The following is a 25,627-nucleotide window of genomic DNA, read 5'->3' as shown; positions in this document are numbered from 1 at the left end:
ACGCTGGACAAGAACGTTGCTCAGCAATTACTGCTCGGCAACAGCGCAGCACCCACACTGCTGAACACACAGAATATGAATCATTTTAGTGCACAAAATGACCTGAAGAATTTGTTGCAGGTATATGCATTTGTAAAAAAAAAAAAAAAAAAAAAAGAAGAAAAGAAAAAGGGACACAGAGAGCGAGAGAGAGAGAGAGAGAAAAGTGGATTTGGGCAAGTTGTGCTCGCTAGCCTGAAGCCCCCCGGGGTGTGTATTTTATACTGACAGTGAATCAGCGCTATCGCACCTATCAGATAATGCATTTATCATTAAATTTCACATTTGCATTTAAATCTGGGGAAGGAAATGAGCATTGCTGGCTAAAGATAAGAGCGCCGGGACGACAGTAATAAACCATCACTGTGATCAGTCAGGAGACAGGGCTGAGGGGGTCAGCTCAGAACTATGGGGGCCACGACAGAAAGGAGGCATCACATGCGGGCGGGAAAAAAAGGCCCTTTTGGGGGGCGGGGGGGGGGGGGGGGGGGGGGGGGGGGGGGTGATGCTGAGCTTAAAAAATACTTCTTTGAAAAGGAGGGATGGATGTAGCACGAGTAGATGTTTGACTGACTGTAATTACACTCCCCCCCCCCCCTTTTTTCTACTTAGCCATCAGAATGAGAATTAGAGGGCTCAGGAGCCGGACGGGCAGCGGAGGCTGAGAGAGGGGGGAGCAAAGTGTCTCCTCTTGCGTACAGTGGCCGACGATGGTCCGTTTCTCATGTTTCAGTAAACCTCAGCCTTCCAAGTTATGGAGTGACATCCGGTCTGAGGACTTCGGCGCTGTGCCCTCATGTCCGTTGCTTGACAAACAAAATGGCGCTCAACACATGAGCTGCATCCGACTTTTAAAAAATGACTGTAGTGGGAGCGCTTGATAACATGTTTGTAATCGACACGTTACCTCTGATGTAAGTTCCTCAATATCTCCATGAGGTAGCGACCAATTAGTGAGCGGCGTACGCGCGAGGCGTCCCTGCCTCTCCTCTGTCTTTCTCAATGGGCGGCACGGAGTGGGGCAGAAATTAATCTCTGGCGCATAATAATGCCATTCACTCTCCCGTCATGGCCGCCGTGAAAAGGTCATTTCCCTTTTTAATTTTTCCCATTGTGCCGCAAAAGTCAGATGGGCATGTTGTAATTTGAATAAAGAGGGGAATCAGACAATCAAGATAGGCACAATTCGAAAAATGACATGACTTCCTGTTCGGAGCGATTAAGAGCAAATTTATTTGGTTCTGAGACTGTCTACCCTTTAATCTCTTTGTAAATGTCCCGATAGTTTCGGCATTCACGAGTTCTTTGTTATTTTCTCTGGCTTAAGTTTAAGCAGGTGTGCGATTGTGATCACCCAACAGATAATTTTTAATCACGGCGCGCGCGCGTGCATCTGAATGGGATGTGTAATGGCCGTTAACATGAAAAGAAGGGGAGCGGAGGCTTTTAAACTCGGAACATGCCCACCTGCCTTGGTGGCTCCATTGAAGCGCCGCCGTACCGTTTCCCTTTTGCTGAGTAACAACAAAAGCCTTCTTACAATCTACATCCTGTAATTGAACTTTTTCCTTTTTTGTTCATCTCCACTTCAGCAGCTCGTGTCAAGTGACCCCCCCCCCCCCCCCCCCCCCCCCCCCCCGTTCTACGATTGTCTTTCCTCCGTGGAACGAGCGGAGAACCTCACTGAGCGACTCACTGTTAATCTGATAGCGGGCTCTTCTCTGTTGTTCAGAGTGCCGGGGTCTCTGATGTGGAACACCCAGCCAGTTTCCCTCTCTCTCTCTTCCCCCCCCCCGCGCTCGTCTCTCTGCGAGTATGTCCTTAAGCAAATCTGCGCGCCCATCTTCCGTCTCGCGCTCATTTCTCGTCACGGATGTTCGGCAATCAGCCGCCGATTCGGGAGAGATAGCGTGTCATGCTATTCTGCTCTTCTTTATTTTCAAGGACCGGCGACGATAGGGATCTCTCTCTCCCCACCCGCTCTCCTCTGGGCTAATTGGGAGCGGCGTGCGTTAGCTAGCTAACTCCGCTAATGAACTTGTTCTCGGCCTTATCTCAACGCTCGCTGATGTAAACCACACCCCCCTGAATGAAAGTCATGGAAATCCAGGGTTTGTTAAGAGCCCTGTAATTGTGATCATTACCATTTCTACTGTGCAGTCTTCTCCATGCAACTTTGTTTGCTGAGATATCCATCTGTGCATTTGCGAGTCTGCTGAGGCCAGATCGGGAAGCCGATACTGTCCATTAAGTCTCGCCCACCGCTAATGTGATGATGTTTCGCCGATTAGATCCACGACGTAACGGATGAACTCGTTATGAAGAAGTCGTTGTAATGCGACGTGTTCGCATGACGTCAATCCTGCTTCAGACTTTATAGCTGTTCCTCACGACAGGACAATCCAACACAACTTTACTGTTGACCCCGGAGAGAAATGATCTTTGCCAAATAAAGCGTTATATTAAAGGGGCAGTCGACTTATTCATCTGCAGCACGCACAGATTACTATATCTTGTGCTTGTAATGTACTTATATGCAGCAGCAATAGCCAGAGTATCTGTCTTTATAAGTAGCACAGGACAATGCAATACAACTTAATGGAGGGATACAGTAGTGGACATTTCAGTTATTCAATTATATATAAAGGACATTCCACTGATTTAACACGGATTATAACTCAGCCTGTGAAATCCGCTGTGTAACTGTCCATTTGACCATTCTTATACTCTATGGGAGTGAAACATTAGAGACAACATTTAAAACAAACCTGCAAGGATTGTGGAATTTTGATTTGTATTCAAGGGATCTCCATCTCTCTCCTTGCCACCCCTGTTGTCAGCTTGCAGCTCATTTGAGGAAACTCTAAATCCGACAACAACAAGTCAACTCTGTAACTTGGAACTACCAAATGGTCGTGCATCGATGTCTTGCGGCTTCACTTCTGCGTATCAGGATCTACGGTATTGCGGCAAATACGCTTTGAGATACTGCACACGGCAAAAGGAGGAGATGCAGCAGACGGGGGATGAGTGTGACACACAGTGGTAGCTGAGGTGATATGATCGCCTTGTCCACAAATCTCCTCTCTTGGCTCTTCGGCCCGACGGCCCCGGCTTGCTCAGCTCCCGGTGCCAGCTGGGCATCAGCCAGGGCAAGGCAGGGGTCAGCCCAAGGAGCGGCCATCTGAGAATCTACCTGACGGTCAGACACAGACGGAGCACATGCAAAAAGGCAACTCACCCCCCCGCCCCCCGACACACACACACACACACACACACACACACACGCTGAAAAACCTTCCCCTTTCAAGACATCAAACAGGCACAAGCTGAAAAACGCAGCTTCACTCGGATGTACAAACTCTTGAATCTCATTTTTGACTCCAGCCAACCCAGAAGGGTCTGTGACCGAGTCGTCTCCTTCCAGCTTCCAAAAAAAAGAAGGGAAAAGGAAAAGAAAACAATAACCATTTTGGGTTTTAATGCACATATGTCATGCTCGGGGAACTGGCGGACCAGATGGCCACGATGGTGGGGCAGGTGCCTCGACAAATGTTTGCCGTTGCCCGTGCTGCTATTTATATCACGGTGAAACACGGACACGCAAATATTTGCAAAAAAAGGACAGTGGGCCCTTTTTCGTCGGGAGTCAAAGTGATCAGGGGAAATAAACAGATGGGATTAAAAAAAACCTTTTGGGGCGTCCGTCACCTGGACTTTGAAATTCCCCTCAGTTCATGCGCATAAACTCGGTGGAAAAACGTTAATATGAAGAAGGTAACGGAGTCTCGTTAAGACAGCTCCTCCAACCGCAATCAGGAGTTCATTTTTAATATATATATATATATATATATATACGTATATATATTTAGTTTCAACATTTGTCCCCAAACGAACTGAAAGTAAATTTGACCAAAAACTCCGGCGCAAGCAACGAGCGAAACTTTTACAATTCTTGAACAGCGACGCTCCACTCGAGGACAGTTCAGGCAGGTCGCTCGAGGACAGTTCAGTCAGGTCGCTCTCGGTAAACAAGGCGATTTTTCCTAACTCGGCACCCAAGTCCATTATAAAGTCAGGGTGTCGTCGAGGACGGGAGGGGCGGGCCGCAGCGCGGGGGGGAGAGAGACAAACGGAGCGCCCAGATGCAGATTAGGCTGCAGAAGATGAGGGTGTAAAAGGGATTTAATGGTAGGATGGATTAGAGAAATCCTTGTAACAATGTTAAATAATTATGGTTCCAGCCGAGATCAAAGCGCCATTGATTGAACCCCTCAAGCCTTCAGCACACGGAGTCTTGGAAAGCAAAGATTGGTAAACTAGTGCTCAGACCACTCTGGCTGCTCCAGTTAAATTGGATTGGAAATATTAGGATATAGATGAATCCTTCAGGAGGCTTTTCGCAAAGCTTTTGTCACCGGAAATGTAGCTTGGGGAACGGTATGAAAGGTTTGATAGTGTACTGTCTCGACAGAATCATAAGACGAGGGTGTCGCAGCTGTCTCCACTGATACCTAAGCGTTTTAAGTAGACTTGTAGACACACTTGACTGTTATATCAGCAAACTGAAAACTTTCAGCGCGAGGCTTTCATTCAAGGTTTTATTTTTTTTCTCTCCCCTTCTCCCCCCCCCCCCCCCCCCCCCCCCCCCCACCTCCGTCTTGTAATCAAGAAATTTGGACGTGCATCACGGCAATTCTCCTTTAAGAAAAGGGGACGGTTTTATCTCGCTGCTCCAGGGGTTTATTCAAAGTCTTCTGACAAGTCTCACAAAAACATGAATGACACTCAGATTGCTGATGCTGATGATGAAGTCCGTCATCAGCCTCTCTGTGAGTTCTGGGCCCTGAGTGATGTAAAAAATCAAATTGCAATCCAAGTGCCACGTGTAAACACTGTCCGCCTTTCTCCAAATACATTTATTTCTTAAGTTGATGAAGGCTTTTAGGTTTTTTTTACTGTATGGATCACCTGGGAGCAGAGAATACACCCTCCCCCAACACCACACACACACACACACACACACACACACACACACACACACACACACACACACACACACACACACTCACAAATGTACAATGTGTGATTATAATGACGAAATATGCAACAAGAGATTAGACAAATCACTGTACTCCTCCTATGCCGCAGTGCCTTGATGCAAATTTAGTCACTGATCCGCTATACTAAGAGGCTTTATGAAGGAACTTCATGGTTGTTAGTTATATAATCTAAAATAGGGCGAAATGCAATCACTGTTCTCATCGTCTAAAAGGAAGATGTCACCATATTCAGTTTTAGTTCTGTGGGACGTGGTAGCACACTGAGAATTCCCCTTAATAAGATAATTCACTCCCCGGCCACTTTGTCTGCGTTTCAACCCAATTTGTGTCCACTTTAGAATGCTATCTCTATTTCAACACGAGCAAAGTCCAAAGAATTCAGAGGAAAACGAGAAGATGTTGCTAAATGTGAGGCGGAGTTAAATCGCGGGGCTGCTCGCGGTGCTTCCTGCCCCCCGGGGGACCCGACACCCATTGCGTCTTTCTTTAGCTCTCTGAACGTGTTTGCTCTGCGACGCGCCTCCCAGGCGCCGTAGCCGGCACAGGTTTTTTTTTTTATTTTTCCCTAAGAGGTATCATTGTAATTGGTTGAATATTTGATGTGTGTATTTAACATTAACATGGAGACACTTGGCGCAGGCGGCGCCCGGGGGATATAACGCTGGGTAAACTCTGGGCTGCTCGACTGAAACTTACTTGCATGTGGCGATTTTCCATTTCTTTTGGCCTTTTTTTACATTCTCTTTCTTTAAACGACACACCACAGAGTGCGTTTGAGCGACTCTGGTTTGTAGCTCTTTTCCATGCATGAATTTGCAAGGCTTTCTGTAAAATCTGGATGTGGAAGTGCTTCAGATGGTGCTTAGTTCTGTATGCATGAATGTTTTTACATTCATCCCAGTTCTTTACATTCGTATTTGGACACGGCAAAGCACTCAGTCCCATCCGAGCCAAATCTCTCTCAACCCCCAACCCCTTATGTCTTTCCCCACTCTCTCTCTCACACACACACACACACTCACGTTCAGCCTTCACACTGATAGATATTGATATCCGAACAGTGCCCTCGCATGTGAAGCCTTCCCCGTTGGTGATGAACAGCTGGGCCCTGCTTGGCCCCCTGGTCACGCCAATTCTACCTCCCTCTCCATTTTTTTTTTTTTTCTTTTTGGATGTGGCGGTGGGAGGGAGGGAGGGGCCCACTTGTCAAGTGAATTAAAATACCAAATAATGGCAATAATAACGATAGTAAAAAGTTCATAAAAAAAATAGCATGTTCCTCCCTGATTGTGCGAGTGTTGTGCTATTCAATTATGCAATTTTCATTGGCATATTAATCATCTTTTCAACAAACAAGCCGCTGTTAATTAAAGCAAAGCATGGATAAAGACGTGTTGCCGGATCATCACTCCGTTTATCACCGTGCGCAGACCCGCAGTTAAGTAAATTCAGGCTGTGAGATGAATTTCAATCGTTTGCCCTGTTTTCTTCCTCTGTGTACTTCTACGTGTGTGTGTGTGTGTGTGTGTGTGTTTAGTTAACCATTTATTTATGCACATTGTGTTCGGGGGCAGGGCTAGTGACGTCTGGTTGTCAGTGTGTATGGGAAATTGAAATCCTTTTTTTTTTTTCTTCTTCCCTGAAAGCCATCTTGTAACCTGCAGCTGACAATGACTTAAACTGTTGAACATAAGTAGATCTCTGATTCACGCGGCAGGTTTTTTTTTTCTATTCATCATCCCTGTGAACTTCTCTTTGCTTAAGACCACCGCCGTTCAGATTAGTCAGACTGACTCGGGGTTGAATGAATTCAGATGTCCTGTCCTTCGCCTCTCCGTGGGCACACCGGGTGTGTGAGAGGGGCCGGTGGAGCCGCAGTATATGACATCTCTGTACACACAGGACAGCCCTGCCCGGTCTCCTTGTCTCTTTTCTCGAGACGCCCCCGTGCCTTTCCTCATTGGTGGGAGGGGATGGAGATTATTCAGGATCTGGTAAGATACGAGCTCCACTCTAATCACAGCTCACTGCCTCTCTGCTGTCATTCAGTCACTAAATAGAAGTGTGTGGGGGGGGGGGCGATGTCTCGGTGATGGGAGCAGCCAGACAGTCAAGCGAGCACTTGAGTTCCGCCGGCGTTAAAAAAAAAAAAAAAAGAAGAACTGGAGGCATCTGCAGACATGTCGCTTGTGTCCCTGTCCTTCATTGTGGGGCAACTTTATCAGCGCCAGCCGCTCACCCACTTGCGAAAAACCGTAGGGCCAGTCGCCTCTTAACCTAAACATAAGATCTTTGTGGTTTGAAGCACTCGGCTGCTCTGTTCCCCCGAGTGTGGATCTGAAAGGCAAACACGGCTCCAGTGTTGCCGTCACAAAATCACACCTCATGGAAAGACTTGTTTCTGCTGCGTCCGCGTGAATCTAAATGCACTCAAACAGACTGTTGCACTGGAGCGAGATCACCCCCCCCCCCCCCCCCCCCCCCCCCCCCCCCCCTCCGAAGAAAAGAAAGAGGGAGGTAGAGGAGAGTGGGGAAGAGATGGAGAAAGAGGAGGAGGAGGAGGAGGAATGAGAGAGGGAGAGAGAGAGAGAGAGAGAAAAGTCAAAAACCTCCACATAACAATGCCAGAGAAAAATCAGAACATTTTCCACCGAAAGATGGGCCATTTCCAAATCCTTGTGCCCTATCAGACAAATTAAAGTAAATCAAGCATGAAATGAAGCAGAAGAGCCCGGAGATAAGGCTCCTTTAAGTCGTTTACAGATTAGGACAGAGGGAGAGAGGGAGAGAGGGAGAGAGGTGCATCTGGTCTCTGGCAGTGAAGGAGGCTAGTTTCTCATTTCACAATAGCAGCCTGTGTATAGGATTACTCTCCCCTGTCACCGACATGAGGAGCAGTGGGGGAATAGATGTCCACAAAATGTGTCTAAATGTGTCCGCCCCCCCCCCCCCCCTCACAAATGTTTTCGTCCGAAAACCCCTTGCGCCAGATTGTGACACGCGATAAACAAACACGGTACACGCGGTGACGTTTGACCCCCCCCGGAGCATCGCGCGCTGAATCGTCCGTTGTTGCGGTCGCCTCTTCATCTCTTTCCTACCGCTCGAGTGGCGTCGTCACCGCCGAGCTTAAGGATTCAAATGAATTGGGGGGGGTTGGCTGAGCAGCGTCATGTGATTGTACGGCTGTCAACTCCTGTGCAGATGCTAAGCATGCGTCAGATCAGGTTGCAGGGAGGCGGCAAGAGGTGGTGGTGGTGGTGGGGGGGGGGGTGTTGTACAAATTATATTCTCAAAATGTGATTTTGTTTTAATGTCGCATCGCTCGGTAAACTGGCTTGTTTAATATGTGCGTCGCACTTCTATTTTCTGTCTTACATCAACAGATTAATTGCTGTTTTATTTTAGTGCGCGCAAATAATCAAAACATAATTATAGAGCAAGTTGCTCGTGGAGGAACGAGAATGTGCAGCGCACACGCACACACAGAGGCAGGCACACACACACACACACACACACACACACACACACACACGCGCGTCTCGTTCATGCATGCGTGCAAATGTAAGCAGGAACCAAACAACACCCCTCACACACATGCTTACTTGCACACACACACAGACACACACACACACACACACACACACACACACACACACAGAGGCAACCACACATAGCAAGGGTGCGCTGCTCTTTGATGCCGCCCGCCGAGCTCGCGCTGGATTCTGTTTCGCTCCTTCCCGTGTTTCTTCTCTGGGAGTGATGAGAGGTGGGCTCGGCCGGCCCCCCGTCACCGGGTAGCCGCTCTCCGAAGCCGCGACCTTGACCTTCCCGGGGCCCAAGTCTTAGGTTTAGCTCCTCTATCGCACCATCTCCAGGCATTTAAAAATACTCCTGGAACTCGATGATTTAACCCGCTTTTACGCTGTTCACATCAAAACTGGATGGGGGGAAAAAAAAGAAAAAAAGAAGCTTTAATCCATCTTATCTGTTGACTGTCAAACTGCTCCGGCTAAAACCTACTCACAAAAGACAACTAGGTCACCCAGGAAAAAAAAAAACAGAATTCCCCGTTACCCAGGGGAAGTTGCAGCCTGGTAATTGACTCGGGAGGAGATTCAGGAGTACTTTAAAATAGTCTCTTCCTGAATTAACCGCGGCGTATCGAGACTCGGAGGTAGCCATGTTTACTCGTGGTCCTCGCCACAACCTTGTTTGTATAGATATTTCACAATGTAGTCATATGAGTATTTCCTAATGAACCTGATGCAACTGCTCCGTGTTGTGCTGTGTTTTACCCACGACAAGAGCGAACAGGCAAAACTGCAACTCGCATGGAGCAGCTTGCGGCGTTTTTCGAATCCATCTGTCTCAAATACATGCATTTCCCACTGAACACCCCATCGATTACTCATTCATCCTGACAGACTCAGGTGCAGTAATGTCCTTTCTATGGTTGTGAAATTTTTTTTAAAGAAAAAGGCATTTAGAGTAATCAGATTCGCGCAGGAGTGGTGTGTGTGTCCTCTAGATGTTGTCGGCGATACGGCGGTATCTCGGCGCGCGGACAGTCATTCTTTAAGTTTTGCCGTCTCATTTTACATGCCATCAATAGAAATTGCGGCGCTTCTCTCAAGATGGATGTCTCCGAGATTGTGGGGGCCTGCTCTGCTAACTTCGACGGGGCTCTTGATGAAACGGAGCGCTTGACAGCTGGTATATTTCAATTCATTCAGTGACACCCAACAACAGTCTGCGTGTCGAAAATGTTCCGCTGGAGTGTGTGTGTGTGTGTGTGTGTGTGTGCGAAGCTGTAGCCTACTCTTCTAAACTTTCCCATTTCCTTATTATGGTCACAGTGTAATTGCGGGTTGTCATTGGATCCTCACGCCTCGTCCAATATCCCTCGGAACTACGTCCATATTGGACGGATCCTGATATACGTCCAACACCGAATGCGGGAGGTGCCATTTATGTAGCGAGGCAGAAAGCAAGGGTGAGGGTGTCACAATCTCATATTCCAAGGCTACAGCCAGTAGCCAATTAACCATAGACTACATCAAATGGACCTAGTCACCAGATCTGAAAAGTAAAGCCAATGCACAAGTGTCTGAAATCAGTTTTTTCTCATATGATGAGGGCGAATCCACTGGTTGTAGTTGGACGCGCTGTGGATGAACTCAGTCAGGGCCGACCCCCCCGCTCCTCCAATTATGGTTACTTCTGGTTTTAAAAAACTTGCCATTTAGAATTAGCTTAGCATAAAGACTGGATTCAGGTGGAAACAGCAAGTCAAGCACCTGTTACGTAAAAAAGCTCAAGTATAAAAATTCCTTTTCATGGCGGGTCAACTATATCTCGAGGTAACCAAGAGTCCAGCACATTACCAAGAATCCATCACGTTACTGGGGACAAATAGTCCATTTTGTATTTTTGCTCACCTACAAATAAACTAAAATATGATGATTTGATATTTGAAATAGTAGATTCTGTTCTTTTTAGACACAACCAGGTTCGAAGGTTTTCCCATTTTAACTCTTTATGCTAAGCTAGGCTAAATGGCTGCTAGCTGTAGACATAACTCAAGAGTGATATTGCTCTCTTCATTTAACCCTCTGCCAGAATGTGAATGAGTTCACTTTGTCAAAATGTGTCTTTAACAGACACCAACATCCTTTCCTAAAAGAATGAGCGTTTTTTTTTTTAAAGAGCTAATATCAACCTTCTTGTCTGGCGATGGGGTTGAGACCCCTGCATTTCTAGATGTGTCTTTTTGAAAACCAGACTTTGCATGCATTGTTGGGTGTCTCTACCACAAGGGGGTTGGAATGTCCCCCTCCAAGGGTCCCCTCCAACATCCCCCCATGCCACCCCACGACCCCCTGCTCAGCCTGCGTGGAGTGTCACAGCTAAAATGCCCTAATCCCCTTGGCTTGTTTAACCCCCCCCCCCCCCAAGCTGTCCATCACCTGAAAACAAGCCTGACCTGAAGGGGTGAAGGGGGTCCCCCCTAAATCTCCCTCCCCTCCCTCCGTCTCCTCAAACTCATGTGGTCGCCTGGAGACTTGCACAATCAACTTTCTACCCGCTGTCTTGGACCAGAAGCAGCCAGTGAAGGCGGGTTAGGATGGGTTGGGGGCTGGTGGGTGAGGAGGGAGAGGGGTGATGGGGGCGGGGGGGTTCTTCCCTGTTTTAAAACAAGCGCCTTTCACTGAGATTATATTGTGGGCTGTGGGTTATAAATGATGCATTTTTTCTTCTCACTGGGACCTGATAATAGTGGTTTTGGGGAGGCGGGGGGAGTTCATCGCTCTCTTATCAAAGCTCTGTGACATTTCTCCTTCAGCTGGAAAATTTCATATCACATATCTGCTTTAAAGATGTGGCACCTTTTGTTGAACTGATACAGTGCATTCCATTTCACCCCATATGCCTCTCTCGTGGTACATTAATTTATAGCCCATTTGCCGGCTCTATAACAAGGCCTATCAGCGGAGATGACTGGGACTCAGTGGGACATCAGTGGATTGCCACACACAGGTTATTGAACTTTGAACAACAGTCATTTATTTGCCTTGATTCAAAGGTGCTGCTTGATATGAAGAGGTATCGTCTGCCGCGTCTGAAGCCCCAGCGTATTTTCCCACTTGTCTCTCGTCACATCGTTCTCTGTTTCCCTTTATCATCCGTCCTAAGATTTAATATACGTGTGATAAAAGGTGAAGTAAACCATAAGCTGAGCCAATACTCAGAGTATTCTTCTTCTTTTTTTACTGCCACAGGCAATTTATTTTTACTCGAAGTTGGGTTTTTATAACTCTGGTTGAAAATAGCTGGAGAAGGTCCACTGCTTTAACAAATGTTAATCAGCAGTGGTGAGTTGATGATGTCATTCGTCATCTCTGACCATTAAGCAGAGAGAGAGACCTTATTCTGGGCCAGAAATGATATTGAGAAAATTCAGGCTTCCGTGTCGTGTGCATTAATAGAAACGTTTCGCAGTGAAAGGTGAATCTATCATTGTAAAAAAAGTGTGTTGCAGTCCTAAAATAAGCTCCACTTGTAAGACCATGTGACATGTATATGCTAAAAATAAAATGTGTAATATACCTAACAGACATTTATCCTACAATATACCCCCCCCAAAAAAGCCCCTTAAACATCATTGAAAGTCTGTAATGTGCAGGCAAACCATATTCAATTTTGTTTTAGATTACAGTATCTTTGAAGACAGCAAACATGAGCAATCTATGAAACCAAAGATCTGGGTAAATGTGTAAAATGAAGCACAAGAATCATCTACATAGAAGTTTACCTGTATAATAGTATGGAGCAGCCATACCAAAACATGTTTGGAAGTTTCCTTCAGTGCAAATAGACATGTGGTAACGTCAGACATTGTGGAATGACGTTATTCTTCCAACCTCAATGGGAAATAAAAGGGAAAATTCCACTCCAAGGAGATTGCTGAAAGGTGTTTCTTTATACGGTATTATATGATAATATTTAAAGGTAGAAAGTAGCAGGGTGTCTGCCTCTTAATGGTCCACACCCATTTATTCTTTAAGTTATACCAGGCTGGCACCCGGCCACTGAGAAACTCATTACCATTCGGTCGCATGCCAATGAATGGAGAGATGAGCTGTTCCCTGCTCCTCCGCACCACAACAGAAAAAGAAAGACAAGACACACATACATACAACCATTTCAAAAAAGAAAAGAAAAAAAAACAAACAGATGCCAGCGTGGAGCATCTTGGGCGCTATCTATGGAAGGATCTCTCCACACAAAGGGACATTCTTTGGTCTGCCAAGTATCTGTGGAGTGCAAGAACAGACCCTAGAGTCTACAGCGACAGATGATGATCTTATCGAGGGAGGTGCGGGGGGTGGGGGGTAGGTGGTGGTGATTGAGGGGGGTGGGGGTTTAAAGGGTGAAGGTGGTGGAGAGAGGGGTTGGTCGGGATTCAGAGGAGGGGGGTACAGCTCTCGAGCCACGGCGTGCGCTCATGTTTTGCCAAGTGTGTGGCATTTGAGAACTGGATGACGAGAAGAATGTTGAAGAGAGAACACGGCGCCCGTTTTTTTAAAGGAGCTTTCCACTTGGTCGTGTCTGTGATTTGCAGTCCGACAAGTTAAACACCAGGACGTTTGTGTATTTGCTCTGCGTTCATTTACAGGTACAGGTGAGAAAGAGTTGGGGATTTTGGGGGCTTGAATTGACTCGTCAGTTGACCTCAGCAAAGTTGTCAGTAGCCCAGTTGAAACCGGAACACATCTACATCTGTATTCCTGGCTAGTAAACCTGTAAGGGGTCATATTGAGAACATACAGACAGTCCATGAAGGGAACTCATTATTCATCCACGGGTGTTTTTGTGGAGATCTTCCGCGAGTATCAGCAACAGATGTGACAAGCCATCTGCGAGCCAAGGTCCTCAGGCAACATTTGGTGTGAGATGCACACAACTGGCACCTAAACACGGTGGACCACAAACCGCTCAAATTGAATCACCCCCCCCCCCCCCCTCCCTTGCACCTACACTACCCATTACCCCCTTTTTTACAACAAGCATCCCACCCCCCCCAAAAAAAGGAAATAAATGGGGAAATGAGTCTAAATTGTTGGCCGGGGGACGACTGTAGCCGTGTTTGTCAAGCGGGGCTAAACAGGAACTTGCATCCAAGCGGTTAAAGGCCGTGGGTCTTATCTGAGGACAAACAGAATGCGTCAAGCAGTGGCTGTTGCTCTCAGTGATGACGACCAGCTGTGCACCAATGTTTAATTATTTCCCTGTAATGAGCTTACCCACCTTCCACTGCAGCACCAGGAAGATGGCGTGCAACAGCAGGAACATGGGAGGCAGAAAGAGAACACAAAGGACGAGGGGTGGTGGGGGGGGGGCTGTCCCAACTCCTTTGGGTCCATTCCAAAAATAAGCATCAAATCAAATATCACTGTTGTTGGTGTTTTCACAGATTCTGTATCGAACTCAAAAAAAGGCCTGGTGAAAGAAGTGATTTTTTTTATTTATTATTGTTGACATTTAGCATTTTATTTGTGTCCGGAGTGACCACCACTGTTGAGTATATGATCAGCGAGGTATGATTTGTAGTGGGCAATAACACAAGCCCTGACGTTTAGATCATGTTTATGCATCGGAGGGAGCACATAGCACATAAGCGCACATTTCCATACCGACACAACGGCACGCTTGCAGATACACGGTTGATATTTACAGAGTGGAGCGGAGCTGAATAGGTCATTATACCACACACGCATCAGAAAAGTTCAGCCCATTCAGCTTGAACCGAACGCCCCGAGCACTTATTAGCCACACGTGTGAACAAATAGGTCAGATAGACACAATGTTAACAACCTTGTGGAGAGTTTGTTTGAATGAGAATACATTATTATCATTATTATTATTATTATTAATATTACTAGCCCGGCTACATGCTGTAATATATACAGTAGGTGGCAGTTTGCTTTTGTTGGATTGTCCCAGATCAATGATCACTGTTCTACAGCTGACCCCGATCTGTGACCTCACAGAGGTCAACCCAACGATCGAGACACACTCACGTTTTTAACAAAGTCTCAGACGTGAGTCAGACCCGATAGAAAAATGCGCTTTTGTTGAACTTTCCGTGTCCAGAAAGTTTTTTGTTTTTTTTTCCTTCATCCTAAAAAGTAGATGGACCTTGTTCTCTAGACCTTGACGTCTAGTCTGACTCATCACACTCCGGCAAAACTTCTGAGGGTTGTCAAGGCAACCAGTCGGAAATGTACAGCTGAGAGCTGCGTACCATCGCTTTTTGTGAATCACACACACACACACACACACACGCACACAAACACACTTAGCCTCCTCTGTTAACTATGTCATGGTCTTTATCATAACTATTTGTTCAATCACCATCCCCCCCAGAAAAGTGCATTGAATCTAAGAGATATGATAGCCGGGGGTTGTCAGGGAGGTGAGCGCCGGTAGAACTTACAGCAACATCCAGCCTCACTGTTAATTAGATGGAGCTCTAGTCTGCGCGGCTCTAACAAGGGCCCGGCCTCCCTGGAACAACAGAACGACGCCTCCCCTCTCTGATCAGCAGCAGCAGCAGCAAGCCTGCACTGTCTCACAGAGATTATCTCCACACAAGACACCTCTCAAGTAAGGTTAGCGCGCCACGTGTCTCGAGGAACAACATCAGATGGATGCTCACTTGATTTGCTTATCCGTTTTGAAAAAAAACTGTTTGGCTTTAACCTTCACCGCTCACTGCAGGGCTCTGTGGGCAATAATGTCATCGCACAAGGAGGTTCGGGGGGGGGGGGGGGCGCCGAGAGAACAGTGTCACTGTGATTTTGATGTGGAACTGTGCGCGCTATACAGAACACTGTGGCTGACAGCTTTGGGTTCTTGTGTGTGTGTTTTTTTAGGAGAGCTGGATGCCTTCCTTAAAGACGGCGAGCGTCGGATCCACAGCCGGCAGCAGCTCCCTGTGGGGACGACATGGGGACCCTTCGAGGGGAAGATTGAGATGAGCACTGACAGCACTGCACTGGTACGTCCTGGTTTTGGCCAATTGAATAATTCTGAACAAGTAATGTCACCCAATTGACTATGGACTGAAATGGAAACTAAATAGTAAAGTAGACTATAGTACAAGCAAGCGCCGACATATGATCCCATCGGTTAAAAGCCTTGTGGCTGGTCACTGCAGGTAAAAAAAATCACTGCAATCATCACAAAGTGACAAAAAGAAGCGATGTATGACAGTGGAAGCGTCTTTAAAAACTGAACAGTTATACTTTTTAAAGATTTGTATGCGATATCCATGATTCAGCAGTGCTGCATATATAAATTATTCAGCTAATAATCACAACTTGTACCCATTATATAAAGTATGCTTCATTAAAATGAACTGTTTGTTGCCTGGACAAAAAAAAGAAACGAGAGTTCCAAAGCTAACGGTCAGTATCATTAAAACCTGAAGTGAATTGAAGTAATTTTGTCAAACTTTGCCTGTCGCAGCCATGGCAACGTGATTACCGGTCCTGCATCTGAAGCCCGTATTAATGGTAATGCCTGTGACACTGGAAGCTGTGTAGGTGACTCCTCTGGGACCCGACTGGCCCCCCAGTGAAAGCTCTTTGAAGAGCATCTATTTTAACCATTTAATCTGCATATTCTAAGACAAAACACCCAAATTTGGTGGAACCTGTGCTCAGCGCACGCTCCAACCGAACAAAGTCACAGTCCATTATTTTTGATGTCACCCATGCGCGCAGCAGCAGCAGCTTCACAGTTCCCGTTTCAAAGATCCCAGCAGAGGCTGGTGTTGACCTGCTGCTCCGGCGGAGTGACGAGTCCTCCAAGGTTTTGATATTCCATTCTGCATTTGGATTAATTAAGAAAGTCCCATTAAATCTGCGACTCGTCTCACGTTCATCCTGTTAAGGAACATAAGGACAAGTCAACGAGGACGTCCGTCTCCGATGCCCTCTTTTTCCTCCAGATTTCTCAAACACAAAAACTTTTTATTAAACCATTTTTCAGAGCGGTTTTGGACTGTTTTCTAAGCTCCCCTCGTGGGTTGGAAGTCATCAGTGGCTTTAAATAACTCAGGCCGCATTATAGCCCGTGAAATACGGCTTCTCTCAGGGTAAAGCCAGTTATCCTTGGGCCGGAAAAGTGATTTGACAGAGCAACACCTCCAGTCGCCTTCCGCAGCAACAAAGACCATATATTTCTCAGCGTCCAAAACCAACCTCCAGCCGTCCCTCGAGTGACCCTCACAAGTGATGCCACTTAAACGTCTTTTTTTGAATTGTTTGATGCCAGTTTTTTTTTTTTTTTTGTAGATTCAAACTTTACAACTTCACTTTATTCCACTGCCCGCCGAGCTACATGCATAAAGCGGTTGTTGCTGCCGGCGAGAGTGGTACATTCTTAACTAACTGCCCTCCGAGGAATTCATTGCTACTTTTTGTGAAGTGAGCAGGTGCTGGTCGTCACCTGTAATAGGCTGCGGAGGGGTTACAGAATATGCCAAACCTCCCTCGCAATTAAAAGCAGAGGGAGAAACTCTGGCATATTGCCTTTAAGGATCTCAGGTGTGTCTATTCTCAGGGGGGGCACTTTCAATGCTTTGCTGCTCGCCCGAGTCTCATCTCTCAAATGGGGTACTGGCTGTTAGCAGCTTCTCACCATCTCTCATTAAGGGCGAGGTCAACCCGACTGGCATGTGTTGTTACTGAGCCTCCTCATCTTGGTTCAGTGTTCAAGTTTTTTTCTTTTACACAGTGTGCGTTGTTGTTGGATGCTGAATATGCCAGGAACAGAATGAGGGAAAGTTGTTGTGTCTTTTGCTCATCATGAGGGAATCGTCTCATTTACGGCAGCGTCGAATTATTCCTTATTTCTCTCCGTCTTCTCTCGGTGATCGCGCTGCTGCCTTGTTAAACGTGCAGCCGTTGACAACATCCCTGATATCTTTGTTATTTCAGTGGGAGGCAAAGGAGGCAGTTGTGCAAATCTTCAAACGCCGACACATCAAGGCAGGAACAAACTCGGATGCCTCACCTGCGGAGGGAAAGGGGGGTAAAGTTGAAATGACAAATGTGAGGGGGAGGAAAGAGAAAGGAGGATGGAAAAACCCCAACATGGCTAGTTGGGATGCGTGTGGGGCGGCCCGTGCTGCAGCGTGGGGTCGGAAGGCGGCAGAAAGGGTTTGAGGTAGAAATAAAACCCTCATTGCTTCACGGGGTCTACCTCAACTCATGATGGGTGACCTCCACAGACTATTACATCTAGACGTGAATAGGTGAATGAATTACCCAAAGACGCCCCCGGTGCACGGCAGGATTGACACCTCTCTCACGCCTGAAAACACATGACCCGCCGGTGAGATATTGATATGGCCTCTCTGAAATCAGACATATTTTATCCCTTCTTCCAGACACATCATTTAAGATTTGACTCTTTAGAGGTCAAGCTATTTTTGGCAAGCCGCTTCGCGCGGTGCATAGGTCGTTTTTTTCTCAATCCCTGGCATCAGGCCCGGTGAGGGACTAAAGCGTTACGACTCTTTAAAGTGATTTACAGTAAATACAGTGAACTTTGAGCAGCTTTTTGTAATATACTGAACAGGAGCGGGACTTTGGCGCCTGCAGAGCCATTTAGGAGGACAGTATGTTCGGGTCCGGCTGGTGCCTGGGGAGCAGTTCTGTGGAGGTATGGATGGGAGGAGAGGAGGTAGGGGGGGGGGGGCTACTCGTCCCCAGAGGGAGCAGGATGGGAGCGGGCCTAGCGACATGTGCTGTGGCGTGGGAGCCCATGTGGGTTTGGCGGCCGGTGGACGACAGGCCTCGGTAGCCGAGCGGAGTGATGGATGATGCTGAGAAAGAGGCGGTGGAGTGGAGCGTTGCGTGCAGTTGTCCGGTGCAGCTCCTGGAAGGAGAGGTACTGTATAAAGCCTGAAAAAGACAGAATGAAAGAGAGAGAGGGTGTGGGAGAGAGAGAGAGGAAGCGGAGGGGGGAGAAAAAAACAGAGTAGAAAAAGCATGACAGGAAATCTGGGCATCTGCAGGACAGAGATAGGGTCACATCTCGACCGTTTATCAAAGAGGAAAGCAGATTTCACAGCTGATGGGTCGGCCGTGGCAGGTCTGTGTGGACCTCAGGGGCTCAGCTTGGCATGAGGCGCTGGAGTTATAGTTATTGCGGTTTGCAGACTTGTTAGCACAATCACATTGCACTGTACTGGACAGCTACAGAGTCTTTTTTTATCGTTCTTAGATTACATATAGATTGAACATGTTTTTTTTTCTCCCCCAATACAGAAGTATTCCACGGTTTCCACCGGTAATACTCTTTGAGACAAGTAATTCCATAACAGGGTGCCGCTTAGGTAGCAAATCCAGTTTAATCAGAGAAACAAAAGCCTTATAACTCGGGATGGGACAATGCCACTTTTCTGTGTCCGGTCCGATACCGATCCTTCAACCTTGAGTATCTGCCGATACCGATCCGATACCAATGTGGTACAATCTTCTCTCCACTCGTGAAATAAATTATTTTGAATGCATAGTTCAAGACGCACTTTGCTTAACCTCATAAAAAAAACAACCTCATACTCAACTGTAAGACATATAATCAACTCCCCTAAAGGGAGACATACATTCATAGACAGCAACATGACGGAGTTATGGAATACTGCGGATTTATTTCTCACAAAACAAAGACCAGAATGTTTTGTGGTCAGCAACGTTCAAACGAGCAAAAAACAAATTGAACTGTTAATAGCAATGGGCATTTATTTGGTATGTTCACTGTAATGTATCCGATCGGATTTTACTTGCTATTTATTCCGATATCCGATCCAGTCATTTTGGCCAATATTGACGTCCCCACTTATAACCATATTTAAAGACAGAGTTTGAACTGGAAAACTTAGAATTTGGCCTGGGTCAGAGTACTTTGTAAAAAAAAGAAGTAAGAGAGGGGAAAAGAGGCAGCTCTCGAAACAAGCAACAAAAAAACAACAGAGTCTCCAAAGAAAAACACCCAGCAGGACCCAGCGTTGTGCTGTTGCTGACAGCCACTTCCCCTGCTCTGTTCCCCTTCCTCCTCCTCCTCCTCCTCCTCGTCTCCTCTCCCTGTCTGACTGATGGAGCTGCCAGAGCGGCCGTCTCATCCCTCACTTCTCTCACTGATCAATCAGACCATTAGACTCCAATTACAGCCGAAGCCCCGGCGCAGGTGAGCGACGAGCACATTCAGCCGGCTGCCGACAAAACGCCTCGGCCCCGGCTCCTGGAGCGGCTCTCCAAATTAACACAAATTAATAGTGACACTCAGACATAAATGTCTGCAATCCGGGGGGGTAAATTAACAGTCTGGGTCGAAGCTATTGAGTAGCAGGTGTCCTTAAAATACCGTAATTACCTGCGCTGGACAGAGCCGCGAGGAGAAGGCGGCCCGCGGTGTGCCTGGAGTGAGAGGCCTGGCCCCGGTGAGCCCGGCCCGCCGTTGTAGGTGTTAATAATTGATTGGGAGGCGAGCTATTAATGAGGAGCAGATTTAGAGCCCTGTTGTAAATGTGTGTTGATGAGAGTGTCGCCGCCTCTCGTACAATGCCTCACCAGCGCTAATTACCGGGGCTTAGTCAAGGTGCAACTGTAATGAGTCGGGATTCAATGGAATTCCGGTCGCCGCGTGTTTTCGGGGCCTTTTAGTGCAAATGACGCAGTAATTGAAATGCACGAGGGCTCGGTTAATTCCAGATTAAGATCTCTGCAGTTTTGTATCTTGTCTCCTATCTTAATGCACTTGTGGTGCATTTGCTAATTTTTGCTGTGAGCATTGGTTTATGAAAAACAAATCTACCACAGTAATCTGTTTTTCACACCGGGGCCCCGATACAAAGGCAATGAGACAGGTTACAAGGACACAATACAAGTCAGTCAGTGCCATGGGCTAATCAAGTATAATAACCAATTTAGTCTTAACACAGTATTACAATGTTCACATATAATCATGCATCATCATTATCATATCATTATTTTATTTTTTTCCCAACCCAATATCTAAGCGTAGATGATGAAATGATTCTTTGTTTTCAACCTGCACCAGATTGAAGCCACCTCAGGACAAGATGGAGTATTATGACATGCAAGACAACCTCTGTTGTGATTTTGTTTAATTTTATTTTTGGTAACTTGTTACGATTTGATTTAATGCCTTTATTAACTCTGCTGGTTTCATTTTTTTCATGCATGTGTGCCTACGTGTGCACAAGTGTGTCCCGATATTTGAGTGTACATGCTTCTTAAGCGTGTTGAGTTATATACTGTAGTGTCTGTGAATGTTTGGGGGGTGTTGGCTCCGAACAGAGAGCTTTAGTTTGCAGACTACAGAAGAGCAAAAATATGTCAAGATACTGTCCCTTTTTTAACCTGGGACAGAGCGAGAACACGGGCTGTCGAGCGATGGAGTGTGATTATTGTGTAATTTAGTACAAGGGTAGGAATATGGGCCCGTGCAATCCCCCCCAAAAAAGATGCTCCAGAAATTATTCAGCCCATCACTCGAGCCATTTATCTCGCCCCCTTTTTTGCCCATGCACCCCTCTCCCTCCCAATATGTTTATTGTTAGCTCGCCCTAAACTTTAACAAGTGGCGGCGGATTTTTCTGTTTCAGAAAAATTATATTTTTCTTCTTGTCATTGCTTCATTAATCAAGAGGAGGCATTTTGAAAAATGTTTTGTTTTGGAGGCTGCAATCTATTTTGTGTGTGTGTATGCGTGCATGTGTGTGTGTGTGTGTGTGTGTGTGTGTGTGTGTGTGTGTGTGTTGTAGTTAATCTGCGCCCGTGGCAGGTTTCCCCTCCGAAACGCAGCGCTAAGCAGCGGTATCGCAGGCCTATTGTTGTAGCCTCTGTCATAGCAAGGAGAGCCTGATGCAGGCCTGGGCTCGCCTGATAAGGAAAAGAGGATTCAACATGGCTGGAAAGGAGAATCAGTGGGACTTGAGAGTGGAGTACGGATGGGGCAGATGCACACACACACACACACACACACACACACAAACATACAGAATGATACACACCATGTTCTGCACATATACAGTCACACATGAGCCGACACACACACACAAACACACACAAATCATCACCATCATCACACTGGCACATGCCCAGGCAATTATTTACAGTAACATCCAATTACATATGCAAGAAGGCACCCCAGGATAGGACCTCTGTAGCATAGTTGCTAAATGACAAACACACACACACACACACACACACACACACGCTTTATCAAAAAAAGAAATGCATGCACATGCACAATAACAAGCAAACCATTAAAAATCAACAACGAGAAAACATCAATTTGAAGTCCAAACGTTTTTGATTCATGTCTGCGTTTTAAAGGTGGCCCGCGCGTCTTCCATCTGAAAGTCACACTGCCTCGGATGTGGGTTGAAAAAACGCCGCACACTATCAGGACTAACAGGATTTGAATTTCTATGTTGGACACACACAAATAATTTTGGCACAAAGGATGTGGCTTCATCTAATGCAATAATGGGCCCAAATTTTAGGCGGAGAACCAATTTGTGATTGCATGCATCAATTATTTCTTGGGTTTATACCAATATCGGGGGCCAGGGTCTCTTCAGATGGGTAGAATGGTAATTATCTGGCCTGTTTCTCTCCCCCTCGCTCAATGTCATCCATATATTTATCGATGGCGTTATGGACGGCCTGCACGTTCCTGCGTTAAAGAGGCAGAAATATTCCAAGCTCATTCCATTGAAGCAGCATTCTAAAATCATCAGATCAATGTGACACGGGGTTGGACGGTGAAGGGGCGTGATGCTGTGGCGAAGAAAAGGAAACACACAGCCATTGTCTCTTGGCGCTATTTTTCTATTCCCCCCCCCCCCCAAGGCTGCACTCTCAGAGTTCTGTGCATGGCTGGAACTCATCGCCGCCCACAGCTCCGCGTATTAGCTGTGACGCACTCAGTCAGTCAGCTAGTCGGAGCGGTTACAGCCGCGGCCGAGGCTCTGCTGCTGGGGAGATAATGCATGGTCGACTTGATCTACAAGTGAACCTGACATTTCGCCGTCCTTACATCACAACACAACTACCCAAACTGATATGGCAGGTCCCCCTGATAAGCAGAGCAGGACCCACTGATTTGCTTTGTGCTCACTGTAATGGCTGCATGGTTTCCTCACACACACACACACACACACACACACACACATATGACCAAGGATACGGTGACTAGATCAAAACACAAATACAAAGATTCGGGGTCGCTGGCGATAGAGTTCAGCGCAGTCGTCGTGCGGCTCGCGATCGCACAAGTGTTGCCTTCTCGTCAACGGCGCAGTACCATTGTCTCGTCATAACATGACACGTGATAAAACCACAGTTGGAGATAACGGGGGACAGTGTTCTCTCAAAATTAAGACCGAATCTCTCATAAATCATCGCAAGGATCTAATCTTTTTCCCTTTATCTGACAAATTAAACACCGACGGTGCCTTTTTGCAATATCCTCTCAGTCCCTCCGCCGTGCATCAAATTAAAGGCGCTGTTATGCTACTTTATACTTCTCTTCGTGTCAGGAGGGAGATGCTGCACTTTTTTTACTCAAACACATTTATTAGATTATCACAAGATTTTAAGCAAAAAGCAAACGATTAAAATGTAAAAGAACATTGTCTTTGGAATTTGAATTTGCTAAAATGCCTTTTCCCCAGTTATATCATACTTACAGAAACCTAAAAGAGATCGACATTATTCTGCAGAGTTCACATTTAAGCATGGTTGAGTCCACATAGACACTGCAGACGTGGTCATTCCACTACATCTACAAGCTGTACTGTAACTCAATAGTGTACACATGCCGCTGTCCTCCTCCAACAGTGTGTTCAGTCACCGTTCAGCGTTAGCAGAGCAGGACCAGTGGAGTCTTGTGAATTGGTGAGGTCAATGTCCCCGACTGCCTCAACTCTCTGGGTGCTTGCTGTCAGCCGGCGACCCGTCAGGGAGCAACACAGTCCGAGTAGCAAACTGTCACCGCTGGAGGGACGGCGTATCTGCGTGCCCGCGGTTCCTGTGTGCCGTGTAAACCGCACCAACATGCTCGATATGAGCATTAACATTCATGAACAACTGTTCCATTTGGGATGGCGTGTCACACGCTACGCTCATCTCAAGAGTTTATTTTCGCTGAGTTCTAATTTCTGCAGATTTGCGGAGACGATCCTTTGGCGTGCGGCACACCGAGGCACAGCCAGGTTTCAGTCTTTACAGAGCGTCAGTCTGACAGGCAACAATAGTCAAGCTCAGGAGTCGCTGGCTTCACACACATCGCCCTGTATCACAGCTCGCGGTGCGTCTTCCCAAATGAGTGATTATCCAACACTTCAATACACAGCAGACCTCGATCGCGGGGAGAGGCGCAGGAGGCATACGACGGAGGAGGAAGAAGAAGAAGAAGCGAAAAAGGGAGAGAAGTGAAACTATGTCGAGTGATGCCAGCTGCTTTGCCATCTGTCACTGTCGTGGCCGCAACTCGTGATATGTTGAAACAACTTTTCTGGAGAAGTGGCTCCAGGTAATCCAGCGTTGTTTCCATTCGCAAAGCCCCCAAGTCCTCTCAGGTTACACCTGCACAAAGTGAGCACAGAGCGGGGTTTGATTAGGAGATGTACAGTAGATGGTTGACCAGTATGTTCCAGTTGCCAAAGTGTATTCTTTGCTTGTGCTGTATGTGATGTAGGCGCTGTCATTGTAAAAAAGACAGTTGTTCTCTTCTCTTAGTATCTTGGTCGCATCGGGGAGTTGTTGTGTCACAATTTGAATTCAAAAAACGTAAATATATTGAATTGAATTGAATCGATTCCCCCACCGACTTGATCGGTATGTGTCCAAATGAAGCAAGCAACCCCTTCAAACTCGACACAGAATTAACAAGTGGCAGTTAGGTTTCCTTTGAGACATCGTGGCCGCTGCCGGAGCCTGAGATAACAGCACAGAAGCAAAACAAAAACCTCCTTGCCTCCCTGAAGTCGCCAGTGTGGAAACATTCTGCGTACCCATGTGAGTGACGTCGGTGGCGGCGATGCCACCTGCTTTTGTGTGAATGTGAAACGTGCACACGCTGCAGTTGGAGTCACAAGACGGCAGACTTTGTAGTTGACGGTTTTTGTGACTGGTGAAATAAGTTATTGTTACATTATATATAGATTATTAATATTTGGGAACATGGCCGCAGTGCAGCCTAAACCCAATACAAACAAAGATCTGTTGCTGTTAACAGATGACACAAAAAATAACCCGATACCCTAAACTCAAATTGAATTGTGTGTTTTGGAGAATCGTGACACATCTATTGGACGAGGGAGAAGTGGAGAAGCACAGAGCCCGCATGCATTTACCTCTTTCAGAGAAAAGGAGGACGGCTTCCCTGCAGGGAGGCGAACCCCTGCTGGTAGACCTTGATAAGTCCTCGCCGTCCCCCGTCCTGGCCTTAGCCCTCTGATCCTCAGCCTAGTTGGCTCGTCGCCTCCCGGAGACAAAAAAACCCGTTTAAATGATTCTGGACGGATGAACAACCAAGCAGAAAAATTTTAAGTCTTCTGACCAAAAGAGGGGGCGGGGGGGGGGGGGGGTTAGCATTGAAGATAAGAATAGGCTGATAGGTGCTGGAGGAGATGAAGGTCTGGACAGTGTCCATGCTCTCCGTGGTGGTCCAGCAGCGCCTCATTAGACGGATGTGTGTATGAAGCTGTCAGAGCAGGAATATTATACCGCGAGGTCGTTGGCAAACTAATTGGGTAACAAAGACCACTCTCCGGCTCGGGGGAAACCCATCTTTTAACCGTGCATGTGCTGAGACTCTGATAAGGGAGTTCACGTCTAATGCATTTAGCGAGGGGGGCAAGTTCACCGTCTTTATCTTATTTACTTAACTCGGGCGTAAATATTGTCGGCCTCCGA

General features: G+C 46.8%; 1 protein-coding gene across 7 annotated transcripts in view; it reads left to right on the top strand.

Annotated features, from left to right (window-relative positions):
* The window catches only part of zfpm2a (zinc finger protein, FOG family member 2a), a 146,356-nt gene that overhangs the window by 67,501 nt on the left and 53,228 nt on the right, over positions 1–25,627 (top strand). For all 7 annotated transcript variants that reach the window (XM_035605372.2, XM_035605287.2, XM_035605464.2 and 4 more), the window contains one exon: positions 15,542–15,666. In XM_035605372.2, the coding sequence (XP_035461265.2) occupies positions 15,542–15,666 (125 nt within the window). The remainder of the gene's footprint in view (positions 1–15,541; positions 15,667–25,627) is intronic.

Source organism: Scophthalmus maximus, chromosome 1 (genome assembly GCF_022379125.1).
Source record: "Scophthalmus maximus strain ysfricsl-2021 chromosome 1, ASM2237912v1, whole genome shotgun sequence".
Taxonomy (NCBI): domain Eukaryota; kingdom Metazoa; phylum Chordata; class Actinopteri; order Pleuronectiformes; family Scophthalmidae; genus Scophthalmus; species Scophthalmus maximus.
Note: the sequence above shows the minus strand (reverse complement) of the source record. Positions and strands in the feature narration are given on the sequence as shown.